General features: G+C 31.0%; 2 protein-coding genes across 2 annotated transcripts; one reads left to right on the forward strand and one right to left on the reverse strand.

Annotated features, from left to right (window-relative positions):
• Window positions 1-230: 230 nt before the first annotated feature.
• LOC126918281 (uncharacterized) lies at window positions 231-12,724 on the reverse strand. The gene is made up of 6 exons (XM_050725981.1): window positions 11,401-12,724; window positions 2,540-4,576; window positions 1,952-2,299; window positions 1,338-1,571; window positions 536-1,021; window positions 231-396 (listed from the first exon to the last, which is right to left on the reverse strand). The coding sequence occupies exons 1-6, from the start codon at window positions 11,440-11,442 to the stop codon at window positions 376-378; spliced, it is 3,168 nt and encodes a 1,055-aa protein (XP_050581938.1). The 5' UTR covers window positions 11,443-12,724; the 3' UTR covers window positions 231-375.
• On the forward strand, window positions 12,723-13,613 carry LOC126918307 (probable endochitinase). The gene has a single exon (XM_050726021.1). It carries the CDS (start codon window positions 12,792-12,794, stop codon window positions 13,365-13,367), a length of 576 nt encoding a protein of 191 aa, XP_050581978.1. The 5' UTR covers window positions 12,723-12,791; the 3' UTR covers window positions 13,368-13,613.
• The last annotated feature ends 2,283 nt before the right edge of the window (window positions 13,614-15,896 follow it).

The raw sequence follows: 15,896 nt of genomic DNA on the forward strand, positions 1-15,896 counted from the left end.
AAGTAATTACACGATCAAATAACAGTTACGTCGATGAAATTGTATTTTTATAGCAATTCGTCGTATAAAGCAAAAAGGGGAAATTCGAAATTAAGCCTTAATTCGCAACGCTCGTAACACGTTACCTTTTACAGACGTATCTGCTTATGTTACAAATAATCATCTTATTGTTTTTATATAATAATACGTATGAGTCTACACTGGCCGTAACAAAGTTCAGGTTGTACACATAAAACGCTAAAACAATTTTATTCGTGTCCTGTTACACGCAAATCAAGTAATAGAAAGTCTTTAAGATTAAAACGACCTAACAATTAACTATTCACAATTAAAAATTGTGCTTTTCAGCCTCCATATTTAAGAGATTCTTGCTTGTCATCGTTTAGCTCGTGACACCTGTAAACAATATCATTGTTATTGTCTATAAATTATCTATAAATAACGAGAGAGAGAGAGTTAACGAATAGCAATATTTCTACCATTTCCAAGGATAATAATTGACAGAATATCTTCAATATTTTCGATAATTTATCACCTTCGAGTGTCCAGAATAAAGTATCGGTCCATCCACGACATCTTCTGCTGCTTCTTCGTCATTTTCGTTCAAATTCAAAGAAGCAAACTCTTCGTGTTCCATAATTCCCCATAGAGGAATGTTTTCCTTCCCGGTGGATGCAACAGCAAGATTATTTACCGCTTGCGGAAGCACTTGATAGGCTTTTTCGATCGCTTCAAATTCACTGAAATTATTCTTGCTGTTGCTTATGTCACTGGCGGTCGATTCACTTGGTCGCTCCGTTTGTTCTGTCTCCCCTTGCCCCTTACGATTTTCCATGTCATTTTTCGAGGGTACTTGTGATATCGGTTGTGGCGTTACCACGTAAACTCGTTCTTTATTTATAGATGATATCGATACAGAGTCTGATTTCCACGTTGACTTTTCTTCTATCGTGGGCTTATCTACGCTGTGCAAATCGTTAATTGTCACTTTCGGTTTATCTATTCGTAGAACCTTCACGGCCTGGAAATCAATATTCAAAACAATCAATACGAATAATATTATTTTGTTATTAATATTGTAATTTACTGTTAATATCAGTTAATATCGTTGTATGATGTCACTTACAAGTTAGACGATAATAATATAACGATTTACCGATTATTATATATAGATACATAGAATTATTATTTCTAGTACTGTATTATATAACGTAATGACTAATGTGCTAATTGATATCACCAAGCAATATTACTAATAGATTAGATAATGATCTAGTGATCGTAACAAACACGTAAAAGGTAAAATGTGGAGTGCACATTGAATCACATCAAATTACCGATTGGGTCTCCTCGATACGATTACTCGCAGAGCCTTCGTGTTCTATCTCGTTGAAACTAAAGCCAGCCAAAGAATAAGTTTTCACAATTTCATTGTGATTTTTCGACTCGTTTATACGATCGGCTGGTTCTGTTGTTGTTAAGTACTCCGTTGGAATTTTCTTCGATGGCGAAAGATAAGGGTGCAAGGAACTAGGTAAAATTGTACTGGACGTTGTAGGTCTTGAATATTCCTACGGGTAAAAATCTTATATTAGTTATTTTCCTCTTTATGCCTCTATAAAAAGCATATTCATTATAAAAGGCATCAACATATTGGTATCATTTTTAATAATGCTGAAAAATTCGAAAAGGTGAGAATCAATTATTGCGAATATGTGCCATGATACGTTTACAAAATTAAAGAGGCAAGACTAATTTGATGGCAAAATTTTATAAAATTTTGATTAATACATCTTACTCTTTATTTTCCAAAAATAAGGAGAATAAAGAAAATTTTGATTTTAAGAGAAAGAAAAAATATGATAATTATAAGTGATTAATTATAAGAAATATCGAGATATATCTCACTTATATTAATGATAATTAATTAACTATATATCTATAAGCTCACTTGTATTGTCCAGTTATCGATATTCTTTTGCAGCCTTCGCACATCGATGGAAGTGTTTGCTCTTGCTGTAGTGCTTTTTGAATCTTCTACGGTAGTTGAAGATGGTCTTATCGATTGCACGTTCAATTTCTTTGAGTTATTGACATTAAATTGTGATTGAAATTGATTGACTACTCGAATATCATTCCTAGATTCTTGTTGAAGATAATTGTCAGCGTTCAATCCGGTTCGAGAAGGAATCTTTCTTGGCTGCGTACGTTCAAAATTAGTTTTAATACTCCAATCTCCGTAAGATTGTTGGAACGGAATCGGTGTATATTCCGACGTGTATGGTATAATAACTTGTACCTAAAACATTACGTTATTTTCATAAATTCGTAATCTTTCTCATCGATAATTGAATTTTACTTTATTTCCATACAATTTATTAGAAACTATGTAAATAAGGTCTCAATGAAAATTGCTGAATACGTAAATAAATATCTTATGTTACTTGTAAATAATTAAAATTTCGAATTTTATATATTCCACCGTTATATTCAAGTTTCGTAAAATCCTAACTACATTTATACGAATAATTTTGCTCACTTGTTTATTTCGCTTCATATTCTGTGGCTTTTGAAACGTATCTCGCGTATCCTTCGTATCTATACTCTCTTGCTTTTCAGAATTCTTATTTCCTGAGAAAGAATTATTCCATCGAGCAAGATGATTCAAGGAACCGTGATTCTTCGATGAATGATTTCTCAAGTTTGGTGTATTTATTAGCAAACTTGGCCACAAATATCCTGCTTGTCCGGATGGTGGAATATACGAGACGTCTTGTTGATTTGTATATTCTCTATTACCTGTCGACGTCTCGACATGTTGATTAATATTACTATTGGAGAAATCCACGGTTGCGATTGTTGAAGGTCCAAAAACACTATTAATATTTTGAATAGCCGGAAGAGAATACGATTCGGTCGACTTGACAGAATCGGATGAATCTTCAAAAAATATATTTTCGGTTTCTAAATTATAATCTGTAGTTGTCTTCGCTGTATTGTCGGATACATTATCGATATCGGTATAGCCAATAGTGGAAGTTGGCCATTGTATATCGGCGCGACTTTCGTCTTTTTTCGTCAGATCTAACAGCGGTGATTCCTCAAAATGTATCGGCCTTTCGTTCGAAACGAAAGAACTCACGAGAGACGATTGCGTCGTTACATGAGAATCTTTAACGACGCTGCCGCTAGGCGACAAATCGCCGGAATATTGATAATTCAAACTATCGCTTTCTTGATTGTGAAAGGTGGAAGTTGCGAAGCTAGCCGATGGTTTCAGATCCGGCGGTAAGTAATTGAAATCGGTGATAGGAGTTGGATTTGGATGAAAGAGTTCATGGTATTCGTTACCACTTTGACTAGGAAATTCGTGATTTTCGAGATTCGACGATCCTGGAGACTGAGCATCGAAAATCGAACTATCAAATGATTCTTTGTGGTCTGCAGGCTCTTTGTTGATCTCGATCTCATGGCTTTTAGATATGGCACTTACATGTCCTTGATTAATCTCTGTTCCAATGGATCTTTGATCGTCATTACCATAAATATTATAACGCTCGTCCTTAACATCAGGGCTTTTGTGTACTTGTTCAGTTAACGGTGTCACAGGCAAAGCTGGTGATTTGAAATGTTCCACATTTTCGATTGCAGGAGGATTTTGCAACGGCCGAGCAAAGGGTTCTGCTTTGTAAAGGGGAGGTATCGTGTCATGGTACAGCAGTGGGTGCGGCAATGCGCTGTTGAAAGGTGTTTGTTCAACAGGTATTTGAGAAAGTTCTGGTATTCTAATCTCATGCGAAGCCGCGTATTGGACGTCGTGATTTCCTTGATTGCTAGGAGGAAGATAACCGTTTGAAAGTTGCGTAGGAAGCGGATACTTGTCCGAATGAAGTCCGCTATCTTGCATCGGAATCCAAGGAACTTTGTTACAAGGATTACAATGTTTCCCTTTATTCGCCGCTACGTAACTACCGCGATTGTCTTTCGGAGTTGGGAAAGCGCGTTGCATACCGTGAATGATCGTTGAAGGGTTGTAAAATTGTAAGGATGGGCGAGCAGGAAGATTAAGAGATGCATCCGGATGTCCACTAGAAGGAGCTGCCACAGGTGGACCGGCATGTTGAACAGGAGGAAATGGACCGATAGAAGAGTGCAAAGATGGATCAATTTGAGGTCCAAATGGAGGATGAAGAGACGGTCCAGGTTGCAAAGCAGGATGCAAATTATATGGTGGAGGGCCGTAAGATTGAGTTAGTGGAGAATAAAGAGGTGGTGGTTCGAGGTGTGATGTCTTTAGAGGAGTAGAAGTTGAAGAGACATAATTAAAAGGGTTCAACCAGCTCATCAATTGTGTAAAGTATCCTGGAGATTCCGCTGCCGAAGGATTTGCTACTCTTCCAGACCTCACCGGATAAGGTTTCGGTATTGGAGGTGGGACTAAATATTCATTTAATCCGGCCCTTCTACTGCGCCGAATAATATTTGGACCATTATCGAAGGATGGTTCACTTGGATCATTTTTCAAGCATGATGACGTACTGCATGCAAAAACGAGCAGTGATAGCGTTAACGTAACCTAAAAGCATATAAGTTGTTAATTGAATTAAAGATGAACACCGAACTTAAACCGTTTTTATTATTATATTTATATATTTTACATACAGATAGTTTCTAGTACGAAACTATGCGCGATATAGATAATTTTATGTTTTAGAATATTCGATGAATACGTTGAATTTATCGAAACAATTTGATGCGTTTCATGAGAAATGAGATATATTTGATTCAATGATAATTAAAATAAATACATCGCATTCCTAACAGCAGATGAAAATTCATGAACGAATACGCTTAGAAAAGCTTGTGCACTTCTCACAATGGTCAATAACCATGGAAAATAAACACAGGGTAAACTAAAGTGGGTCACTTCCTGAGGAACATTCATTACCGCTCTGAATTATGCCAGAACTACGTAGTTTCACTTGGATTAGACAATTACACTAATTTTTCGTATTCTCCTACTTATATTAGTAATTATATATATATATATATAAATATTCTTCTTCTATCGTCTCATATGTAATTAATTATGTCCATTATTGATTCGATGAGATGTAAACATTTGGGAAAATAATCAAACTTTACCATAATCTGCAGCAGAAGGTAAAGCAAAAGGTAAAACTCATAGACGTAAGTGATAAGAAAACTTTCTAATATAAAAATCTTTGTTTAATTTAATCTAGAAATAGGATCTTTGATAGAAATTGAATAAATTTTGTAAAAGTTGCAATAAGGAATCAAGCAGAAACATTTCTGCAATATGACAAAGAGTAAGGAATAATTAGTAGCCTTCATCTTCGTTATTGTGTTTGTAAGTTCTAATATTCAACTAAATTATCGAAAACAAAGGGTGAGGAGTGAAAGGGGAGCAAGGATAGCATAAAATCGAGCGCAGAATAGATTTGAGCGACCAGCTATTGCTTACGAGTTTCTCACGAGACATAAATTCAATGGTGTTCCCGTGGAATTCCACGTGCTATTTTACGTTTACCGTGAAATACGCGGACGTGTGAGAGAGAACGAGAGTACTCGCGGATCACCGTACTTACAGCGAGAACCGGAACTGCATAAGAAAGTGAACAAATGAAAAAAGAGGATAGAAGAGATCCCTCATATCACTTTTAAACCTATTAACATCAAACTCGGTGTGCTTTATATTCTTAGCAGCGGATAAGAAGTAGTTACTCAAGCGAAAGTAGCAAACAGTATCATTTTGTATTATCGCTTTGAAACAAGTCCCAGTAGGCAGAGTTACTTGACCTGTTATTACGTTTTCAAATTAACTTCGAATAGATAATATGTATAATAACATTTTAATTGCACAGTGAACTTCAAGCCAGCCATAAGCAAGCCATTCTACCGTTATAACGAGTAATATGATATATAAAACAATAATATGTATTGAAAAGGGAACCCTTAACAAAATCATGAAATATTTTTTAATAATAAAATTAATAATAAAATCTCTCAATTATATTTTACAAATGTTAAGTTACGTATTGTACAAATTTAATTCAAGCGGAATTCTAATTTCGATAATTTTATGCGTTGAAAATTATTTCATAGCCAATTTTGAATTACATTTAAAATCAAAACTTAACATTTATTTGCACGTGTAAAGAAGTAAATAAGTATTTTATAAAGTTATAACGTTCTAAACGTGTATTCTAGAAATTAGGATATATACAGATAAAATAAGTTTTATAGAGAAAATAAATAATTGCAATGTAGAAGTTACAAGAAAATAATTATAATTATAGCTGTTGTTTGTTTATTTGTATCATTAAATGTATAGAAATATTTTTATTATTGTCGATGTGCTATCGCTTAAATATTAACGCGTTTTTTGCCTTTTCGTAGAATTGAAACGTTTTTCTTCAAGGCGAAAATTGTATTTTCCCACTTTTTCTCTTACATAAAGTACGTTCGCGTTAAATTTATTATTTAAAGCACATTCGTCAAGAAGGAAGGAAATATTACAGTAAAAGAAAGTCTTAAATTATTATTCAGCTAATACAATTTGACTAATAAAGATTTCATTAAAATGAAATGAATGAACGAAGGTCATTAAAATTACATTGTCGTCTAATTTTGGCTATCGAAAAGTAGTATACATATAATCGGTTGTGTTTGATCGTGAGATAAACTATTCTTCATTGAAGAATAGGTAGTTCACACACTGTAATAGTCGAAGTATATAAGAGACGCTTGTGTAGCAGGGGTAATGTAGGTAAGTGGGCTGTGGGTATTACGAGAGTCGACCTATAGTGAGAAGATGTAATATGTGGTTGCATGTAATCAGTATAATGCGTATTCAACAAAGTGTTGGTGTACTCGTGTGAGCAACACGTGTGCTAGAATAAATGCCAGCGCTAATCGAGACTAACCAATGCCAATAACGAGTATGCAATTTTCTTCTGGTTGTCTATCTCAAATCGAGATAATATCAGAAAGCTTTCATTCTGCTTATCGAAAATAATTTCTGTTGTCCTTAAATCTTCTAATCGTAGGGAGGATAATTGTACAGTAACAAACAAATGTATGTCTGTCTGTATATTTCTTCGTTGTTACAGTTCTTCATTGATATTTTAAGGAAGTTAATATATCGATGAATAGGATCTTCTAATACTAAGATATTTAGCTTTTAGGAAAATATAATAAAAAGCAATTAATATTACAAGTTTTTCAATTCTATTAATTTTAGTTATAATAATCGATCGTACGTATAACTAAACGAACTTAAATGTTTTAGAATTATAATTAAATGAAAATAGAAATATATAGGTCAATCGAAATCAAAATGAATGCTTGCGATATTGATACGAAGAAAGTAAAATTTATTTTAGTAGCGAACAAAATTTGGTCATTTTATATTTCGTCGTGTGTGTTTTATGTAAATGTATGATTTAATTACTCTACATGCCATCTTATGTATATAATATAATGTATTAAAGAAAGAAATTCTAATCGTTTTTGTGATGTAACTATAGTAAGAAATAAACTTTCAAACAGGAAGGCTCCATTCCTTGAGAACTTGATGAGAGGAGATAAAGTGAAAATCTTGAAGTCTTATTCCTCACAACGAACAAGCTCTAACGGTTTTAACGAAGTAGTTTACATAGGAAGGACAGTTGTGGAAATACCTTGATAATGAGAGGTGTAATTATCTCGTGCGTTAGATTTCTTAAACGAATGTCAGGAAATAATAGATATAAAATATATTTAATATCTTGCTTAATTTTGTGAAATAAATTCTATTTAGTACAGCATCGCGAACATTATAATATAATGATAAAAAAAAGATGAGTAAATATAAAATATACAATATAAAATATAAAATAATATAAAAATATATAATAAATAAATATAAAAATTAACTTTCTGAACTTTTCTTGTTTTTTCAATCTAAACAAGACTATTTGTCTGTTGCTTTTGCTTTTCCTATGTTTTTGTCGAAGCAGAGATATTCCTCTTAAATACTAAATAATCAATACTATGATTAGAATGTTAGAATGTTACTAATAAACACATAGAAAGCGTCATACATTCCATACTATTACGACTATTATTCCATAATTAGTTTCTACAATTTTATAAGTTTACATGAATGAGGATAATCAACTTGTAATTTATAAAATTCACTTGTAGAACTGTACTCGTTTTATCATCAATCTTGTTACTGTCGTAAAAAACAAGAAAATCTATCAGCACTTATAATTTGATACTTCAGTCTTATCAAATTTCGCTAATAACATTAGTTATGAGAGTATCTTGTTATTGAAAATTTTATAGAAAAGAAAAAATTGGTAAGGTTAAATGCTATATAAATCATGTGACATCTATATAATGTACAAATATTTGTCAGAAGACGAAAGTTTTTATGAGTCACGTCAATATTTAATAAGGCCATAAAGCTTATTCGAAGATGATCGGTATTGACACTGATAAGAGGAAGAAACGTGCAAACGGAAAGCGACAGATTTAGGTCGTAGACGAAAGAGTTTCGCTCCTGTGTTGGCACTATGCCAAACGACAAGGATCACTCGAAAGCGTCCAGCATATGTTTCCCTCACATCGTTCACGATGTCTTTGTTGGATCGTGAACGATTGGCGATTCACGACGTATACAAATCAGACCTAACTTTCAGAAGCTTTTGTAACCGGACATGTCTACAGGTTAATTTCTTGTTTCTTGAAAATCTGCCAAAAAGTTTGTTAGTGGTTCAAAATAGTCAGTAGTCAGAAGTTTAAAGGAGCATTCAAATGTTACATTATACAAATTCATGGGAGGTATTAAAAAATAACACCGGACATGTAGTTGCCAATAATAAATAAACGTTTGCTACTTCTTTCTTTTTTTAATTATTAAAGATATACATATTTGTAATTATACTAATATGCATTGTTTATAGAAATTATCCTATTAAAAAAATTGTTTAAAAATTGTTCTATTACGAACTGTATCTATCGATAACGTTTGGAGAATTTTTTTCTAAAAATTTGAGAACATTATAAAGCATTTATTTTTTTTATCTTTCCCTAATATCTTTGTTTTTATTTTTATTCCAATTAACATCTTATTTCTATCTTGATTTCGTTGAATTTTCGAGTTAGCGATAATTCCTGCTTTTGAAATAATAATACAATAAAAATAAAATAAAAATAGAATACAATAAAAATAGCTAATGTTATTGAAAGTGGTTTCGTCATAAATGTAAGAAATTTTCTTATAATCTTGAAATCAATATATTAGGTCATCCCATAAGTTCGTTCCGTTTTTCGAGCGGTTATATATGTTAAGATTGTTTACATACCTTTCAGTTTCATGAAAAAATATAACCCCCCTCTCGTTGTACAACTTCTTCCCATTTTTCAAGTGCATTGGTCCCTTATCGCCGTATGTTTATAAATCGACACATGAAATATATACACAAAAGTCGGCACGAACTTATGGGATGACCTAATAGTAAGATACCAAGCTAGTTTTAAATTTCTTTACGAACACTTATGAGTGATAGATTATTAGAAATAAGTTAAACTTCTATTTCATAAAATAAAGGAAATGAATACTCGTATTATCTTACTTGAAAATTCGCAACGTCAGCTAATTGAAAATTCGCAAAGCGAAAGTAGACTAGTCGTAGGTATATTTCTTAAAATAGTAGTTAAATTTGGTCATGTCGCTGGAGCGTCGTTTTACCAGACTTTGAATTGGTGATTTTTAACTTTCGCCTTGTACGCGTCGCATGATAAATCAAGCACATGCTCCTCTACAGAATTTTACGTACAAGAACATAGACACTATACAATGTTTCATTCCAATAAACATTATATTTTCAACATGTTTTTTAATATATAACATAATAATTTAAAAGAAACTATGTTTAAAGGAAAACAAATTTAATTTCATTATATTTTTGAAAGGTGCTCTTATTTATGTCATGGAATATTTGTAGAAATTCTTCTTTAAAAAGCTGAAGAAGGAAAATAAAAGTATACTTTCTGATAAGAAATAAATTATTTTAATTAATAACACTGTTCTATTTTCCCATCTTCTTACTTTTTGTATTAAGTTATAAACAAAAAGAAGATTTAGAAAAATTCTTATTGAAAACAAAATCAAAGCAACATAATTAATATTTATTATATATTATATTCGCTAATACGACGTTAAAATGTATCTATATGATATAAATAAACTTATTGTAAAAAATAGTAATTTATCTCTGTCAGTATAGCTTTCGCCTCATAAAATCTATGGTTAAAAAGTCGAACATCTACTCTCACAAGTACAATGCAAAATCAATGAAATACATATGTATAGAGTTTCTAACCATTAATTTGTAACTAAGAGTGTATCCTTACAAACAAAAGTTTCAATTAAACAAACACTTATTTCATACTAAATAAATAATTGATGCTGTTATAAAATAGATTAATTTGTAAATGTAAAATTGAAGAAACGTAAAGAGGTATAGGAAAAATTTGGAGGATATTTCTAACAGTTAAGAGCTATTTGCATATTCATCTTTGGAAGTTAAATTTTAAACATCGTAAAATAATTAATTACAAATGTAAATTTTTATCGACAAAACTGTAAGTAGGTAAAGTCAAGTAAAATAGTAATTAATATTTTATACGACTTCTAAACACGCATTTCATTTTATTCTTGTACCTAAAGTAACAGGTACATACTTGGATCGATGCTGTAATCAACATTTCGACAATAAAACAGAAAAGAAATAGTCTCATTGTTAGTACACTTTTGCAAACGAATTATGGAAAAACTTTGTGAGAAGTTTTGTAAAAAGAACTATGAAAAAGCTTTGTTGGAGTTCTATGAAAAGAACTATGGGAAAACTTAATTAACAAGCTTTACTAATGCTAGCACTAGGTTGAAACTGTCAGATTTGTTTCATACAAATTAACCTACTCCCTCTCTATTCTTTTTAAACTTACACAGTGTATAGGTATATACATATATGGCAAGCTATAATTTTAATAACAAATTTTATAATTTTCCTTACATTATTACACCTACATTACATATAAATTGTTAAATATAAATGTAAAATTCAATGCAGAGTAAATAGAGTAATATAATATATGTATAACATGTACAATATGTAATATAAGATTAAAGAAATAAATTTCTAACGTCAATTTTTGCTACTTATTCTGTGTCAAGGTTTGCTCGATATGAGATACATTGTTTAATCAATGGACTATTATTACATGTTTAATATAATAAGTTTTAATAATTAAAATTACTATGTCACGAAATATAACTCTGTTATTTAATAAACTTTCGTAATGTTTTAAAATGTTATTTATACTCACTCGAAGCAGATTCATGTTTCGCATACTGTTATGTAGGTCCATTTCGTCAGGAACATATCACAAGAAACAAGGTGAAACTTTTTAATTCAATGGTCACACATTTTGATTCGATAAAAAAGAATTTATTGAAATCACTGCAAATACTGTTTGAAGATTACAACGATGTAAACTCGATGTATTATTTTTGGTAACACATAATTAGAAAGTGCACGATGCGAAAGAGTTACTGAACTTCCTCGCGGCAAGATCAAGATTGAAGAGCAAGGACGTCAAATAAAAGGATCTTATAGAAAACTTCGAAGAGTAAGGAGATTGGAGAACGAAGAAAAAACGGGAAGAAAGGTGCACGCTTCAGTAAGGTCAAAGAGAGAGTCCATTGGCGCGTCTTCCACGCAAGTCGCTTATATACATTTGCTCCTTCTTTCCTTCCTCTTCTCTTTCTTTCTTTCTCTATTCTTTCATCCTTTCTCTTACTCTCGAAGAATCGAACTCCTTTTCTACCTACCAATCTCTCTCCTACAATGTATACCTCTACGAAAGTTTTCTTACCTGCGAACCCCCTGTTGGAGAACGATCTAACTTCGAAGGAAACTTACGTATCTGTTGGGGTTGTTCGAAACAAATGTTACAAACCATACAACTGGTGAACCGATTAACTATAATATACTCTATTTACCGAGTAACCTATTTCAAACAAAAATACATTTTTTACAATATCTAATACTGTGCTTAATCACTATACTTGCTTATTGCTATATAATATTTTATTATACATACTTGTTCTTGTTAATCGATTAAGTAATCAGGATCGTTTCATTAAACTCAAATAAACAATTTTTTGCGCTTTACAAATTACCCAACAAAGCTTGCATAGGTATCTTCTATTTCAGACAAACGAATTTTCATCAGTTGGACAGATTAATGATATTTCAATATCAAATTTAAGAAGTAGCTTGATTTTAACAAATTTAGCTAATTTACTACCGAACAAAATGTGTAAAACGTATATCATGTGAAATAAAAAATTTAATTTCTTCTTCTTTCTACGCTGTTTTTTTTTTTTTTTTTTTTTGGTTGTTTATCATAAATTCTTTCAGAAGAAAATAGCTCTAGCAAGACTAATTACTAATTATTAATAGTACGTTCATATGTCGTACACAAAGAAGCAATAATAATCCGCATATCTCTTTTACTCATAAACCAAGTATCATAAGATATTTATTTTCAGCTCGTATTTTCTCAGAATTTAACAGATATTCGTAATACGCGATAATAAAACAATAAATTCAACGATGATAATATATTCGCTGCAGTGATGAAACTAAGAAACATATTCTCTTTGATTTTCGGCAAACGAGCATCGTTTTCTGTAAACCAGTAAGATACGCAAAATGAACGTATTCCTCGTTGCGTTTGAAATTCTCTTCATCTTTAATTCGATTTCCATTGGGGCGCCTCAAATAATTCCATCTAACCGAACATGTGTAATGCAAGGAACATTTGAAATCGTGGATGGAACGTGTGCTAATTATTATATATGTGTTTTTAACGGAGTTGAATTCGTGTCATACGATATGTCGTGCTCGCCTTCGATGGTATTTGATCCCTTGCTAAAATATTGCACATCGCCTTCGAATTATATCTGTAAGCAAGTTACATCATCGACGTCAAGTTCCACATCATGTTCGACACCAAGTTTGACGCCCAATACGACGTCAAGTTTGACGCCCAGTATGACGCCAAGTATGACACCAAGTACGACGCCAAGTACGAAATGCGTTACAAATGGTAGATTTCCAATACCTGGCAATTGTGAGCAATATTATTTCTGTTACGTGAATGGCGCAACGATCATCAGATATGATCTTAGGTGCCCAGACGGTTTAAAATTTAACAGTGTAACACAAAAATGTGTATTACCTTGTCCAGGTATCAATTCATGTCCACCTTGTACATTGTCTAAATAAATTTTCTTGAAAAAGATTATAAATCTCTTAAAGATATTTTCAATATATCGTTCGATTATGTTCTCATTAAAATTACATCATAGATAATAAAATTATCGTATGTATATGTGAGATTAAATATTGTGAAACAAAAAATTTTCTGAAATGTAAGAACGTATTGAATAATTCATCATGATAAAATCTCTTTTGAACATGTATCTAAGTTTTAGATGCGAATGATATAAATTTTTGACATAGATACGATATAGATACAAGAATGTTATATATTATGAGATATTCAATATGTATATATGTACATTATATTTTACTTATCTTATTTCAAAAAGAGTTCTAATTACTTGATCTACTAATACAGACAAAAGATATAGAATATCGCTTATAACATAGTTCCATGATGGTGATTGTATGTGTAAAAATGAATCAGTAATGTAGAATACAATCTTTTTGTACAAACAAATTACGTCCAATGGATAGAGTAAAAGACCAACGAAAAAGAAAAACAAGAAAATGTACGAAAAGAGCAAACAGATGACCAATATCTTATTTCTGCGAACAAATATATCGACCAACTACATCGATCTTTACAAATGTATTAAAAGTAATGCTTAAAATTAAAGCTGGGACTTAAAATTCAGGGTTAAGACTAAGATTTAAAACTATAACTTAAAACGAAAAACAAACAATGAATCCTTCGTTGATTTCCACCGTCTAACACAGTTGCTTAGTACTAATTTAATCGAAATCTTAGAACTAGAACCTATTTAAAAGTAAAACTAAGGTATTTTATGGAGATTAGAATATTATTAGACTTATACCACATATTATATCCAAGAATATTAAAATGTACGGCAGCCTTTCGTATCAAAAGATTTAACTTGAAGCAAAATTTAAAAAAATGAAATTATAACAGTCTGTTAAAAATAATAGTAAAGAAATGTTTAACCTTTCGTTCTAAGTTAAACAATGTATCTTTGTAGAAAAAGCATGCATATATCATAAATTAATTCTACTTATCAATAAAATATCTATTCTATGTTATACGTTTCGTTTGTTTTAATTTAATGCATAATTGGACAGAAGAAACTGGATAAATTGTGTAAAAGATTCTTAAACATGCTTGTATTATATTTGATACAGAAGTAATTAATATTATGTTAGCGGGAACAGAACATGGAAATCTTTTTGATAATAAAGGAGTACTGAGTATTGAAGTTTATTAATAAGGATCTGAATGTATTTAGAAGACTTGTAATAACACATATAGTGTGCAAGTTAGTATTATCTATTCCCATGTAGGAAATTATTATGGACACCAAATCACGTTATATTTGACGCTTAAATAATTTCATTAAATATGTTTTCGAAACCAAAGTACCACAAGGTATGACAAGAAATTTAAGTTCATTAAGACAAAAATAAAATTTAAAAATGACTCTGTTAGCCTTATGCACGATGATAGAGATATCTTTCAAATAGCTGTCAATAAAAATGTTATTGATTGTCGTTAAAAAATTATTGAATCGTGCATGAGTCCTGGAAGTTTAGCTCGTATGTAAACTTAAATAATCATGTTTGAATATTGAACTTATTACCAAAAGAACCAAACCATGTAACTTACCAATCGTAGCATGCATGATTGGATAACGAAATTTCATTGCCTTTGTTTTCATTGCCATGTCATTTGCTTCCTCAAATCCATAAACAGAATTTGATTTTATGACTTTATTCGGATATGAAATGTTAAACTCGAAAACATAAAACATAAAACATGATTGTGTTTGAAATAGTTAAGTGAATAGCTAAATGAAAACTGAAGTACTACCTTAAAAATTAAAATATAAAATTAAATGGAAATAAGATACCATTTGAGAAATTTCAAAGATTTAGTTAATATCAGATAAAAAGAAATAAATTATTAATTTAGTTATTATGAATTGATTGTGTAACTGTTCTAAATTTACTGTAGAATTGTTATAAATTAATAGCATAATTATTATAAATCGATGGTATATTGTTGTAAATTAACAGCAGAGTTGTTTTATAAATGGTATATTTTCTTCCGAACAGCAGTGTACAAGGTTTCATGTCTGTATGAGTTTGCGTGCGAGTTCAATACTTATACATTTGTATGCTTATATGCACTTGTTATGATACACATACGAAGTGACTTAACCTTGCCAAGATTAGTCGAAAGTTAACGATTTTTCCAATGTAACACAATCAGATCTAAATGTCATAACATAATAATTAAACTGTTAATAAGTAAGTAAAAACGCTAGTTCATGGCAAAAATAATTGTATTATAGTAGTTAAACATGAAATTGACCAAAGGAAAAAGAATTTATATAATATTTCAGTTTGTAATAATAACAGATTTTTCGAAACTCTTTTACAAAATTTTTAATTTTTAAAACCGAACATAATATTTTAATTAATTATTAAATGTATAAATATCATGTTTTCACACATACACACAACTCTGTTGTTCAATTGAACCTGTCGTGCGACAAATACCTAACTTCTAAGCAT

The sequence above is a fragment of the Bombus affinis genome, chromosome 7, assembly GCF_024516045.1.
Source record: "Bombus affinis isolate iyBomAffi1 chromosome 7, iyBomAffi1.2, whole genome shotgun sequence".
In the NCBI taxonomy this organism is placed as follows: domain Eukaryota; kingdom Metazoa; phylum Arthropoda; class Insecta; order Hymenoptera; family Apidae; genus Bombus; species Bombus affinis.

Excerpts from the sequence above, each read along its gene's own strand:
- LOC126918307 (XM_050726021.1), top strand. The coding sequence starts at position 12,792 with ATGAACGTATTCCTCGTTGCGTTTGAAATTCTCTTCATCTTTAATTCG.
- LOC126918281 (XM_050725981.1), bottom strand. The coding sequence starts at position 11,442 with ATGGACCTACATAACAGTATGCGAAACATGAATCTGCTTCGA. Across the intron at positions 4,577-11,400 it reads GAAACATGAATCTGCTTCGA|GTTACGTTAACGCTATCACT; the intron begins GTGAGTATAAAT and ends ATATGCTTTTAG. Across the intron at positions 397-535 it reads TTTATTCTGGACACTCGAAG|GTGTCACGAGCTAAACGATG; the intron begins GTGATAAATTAT and ends TATTGTTTACAG.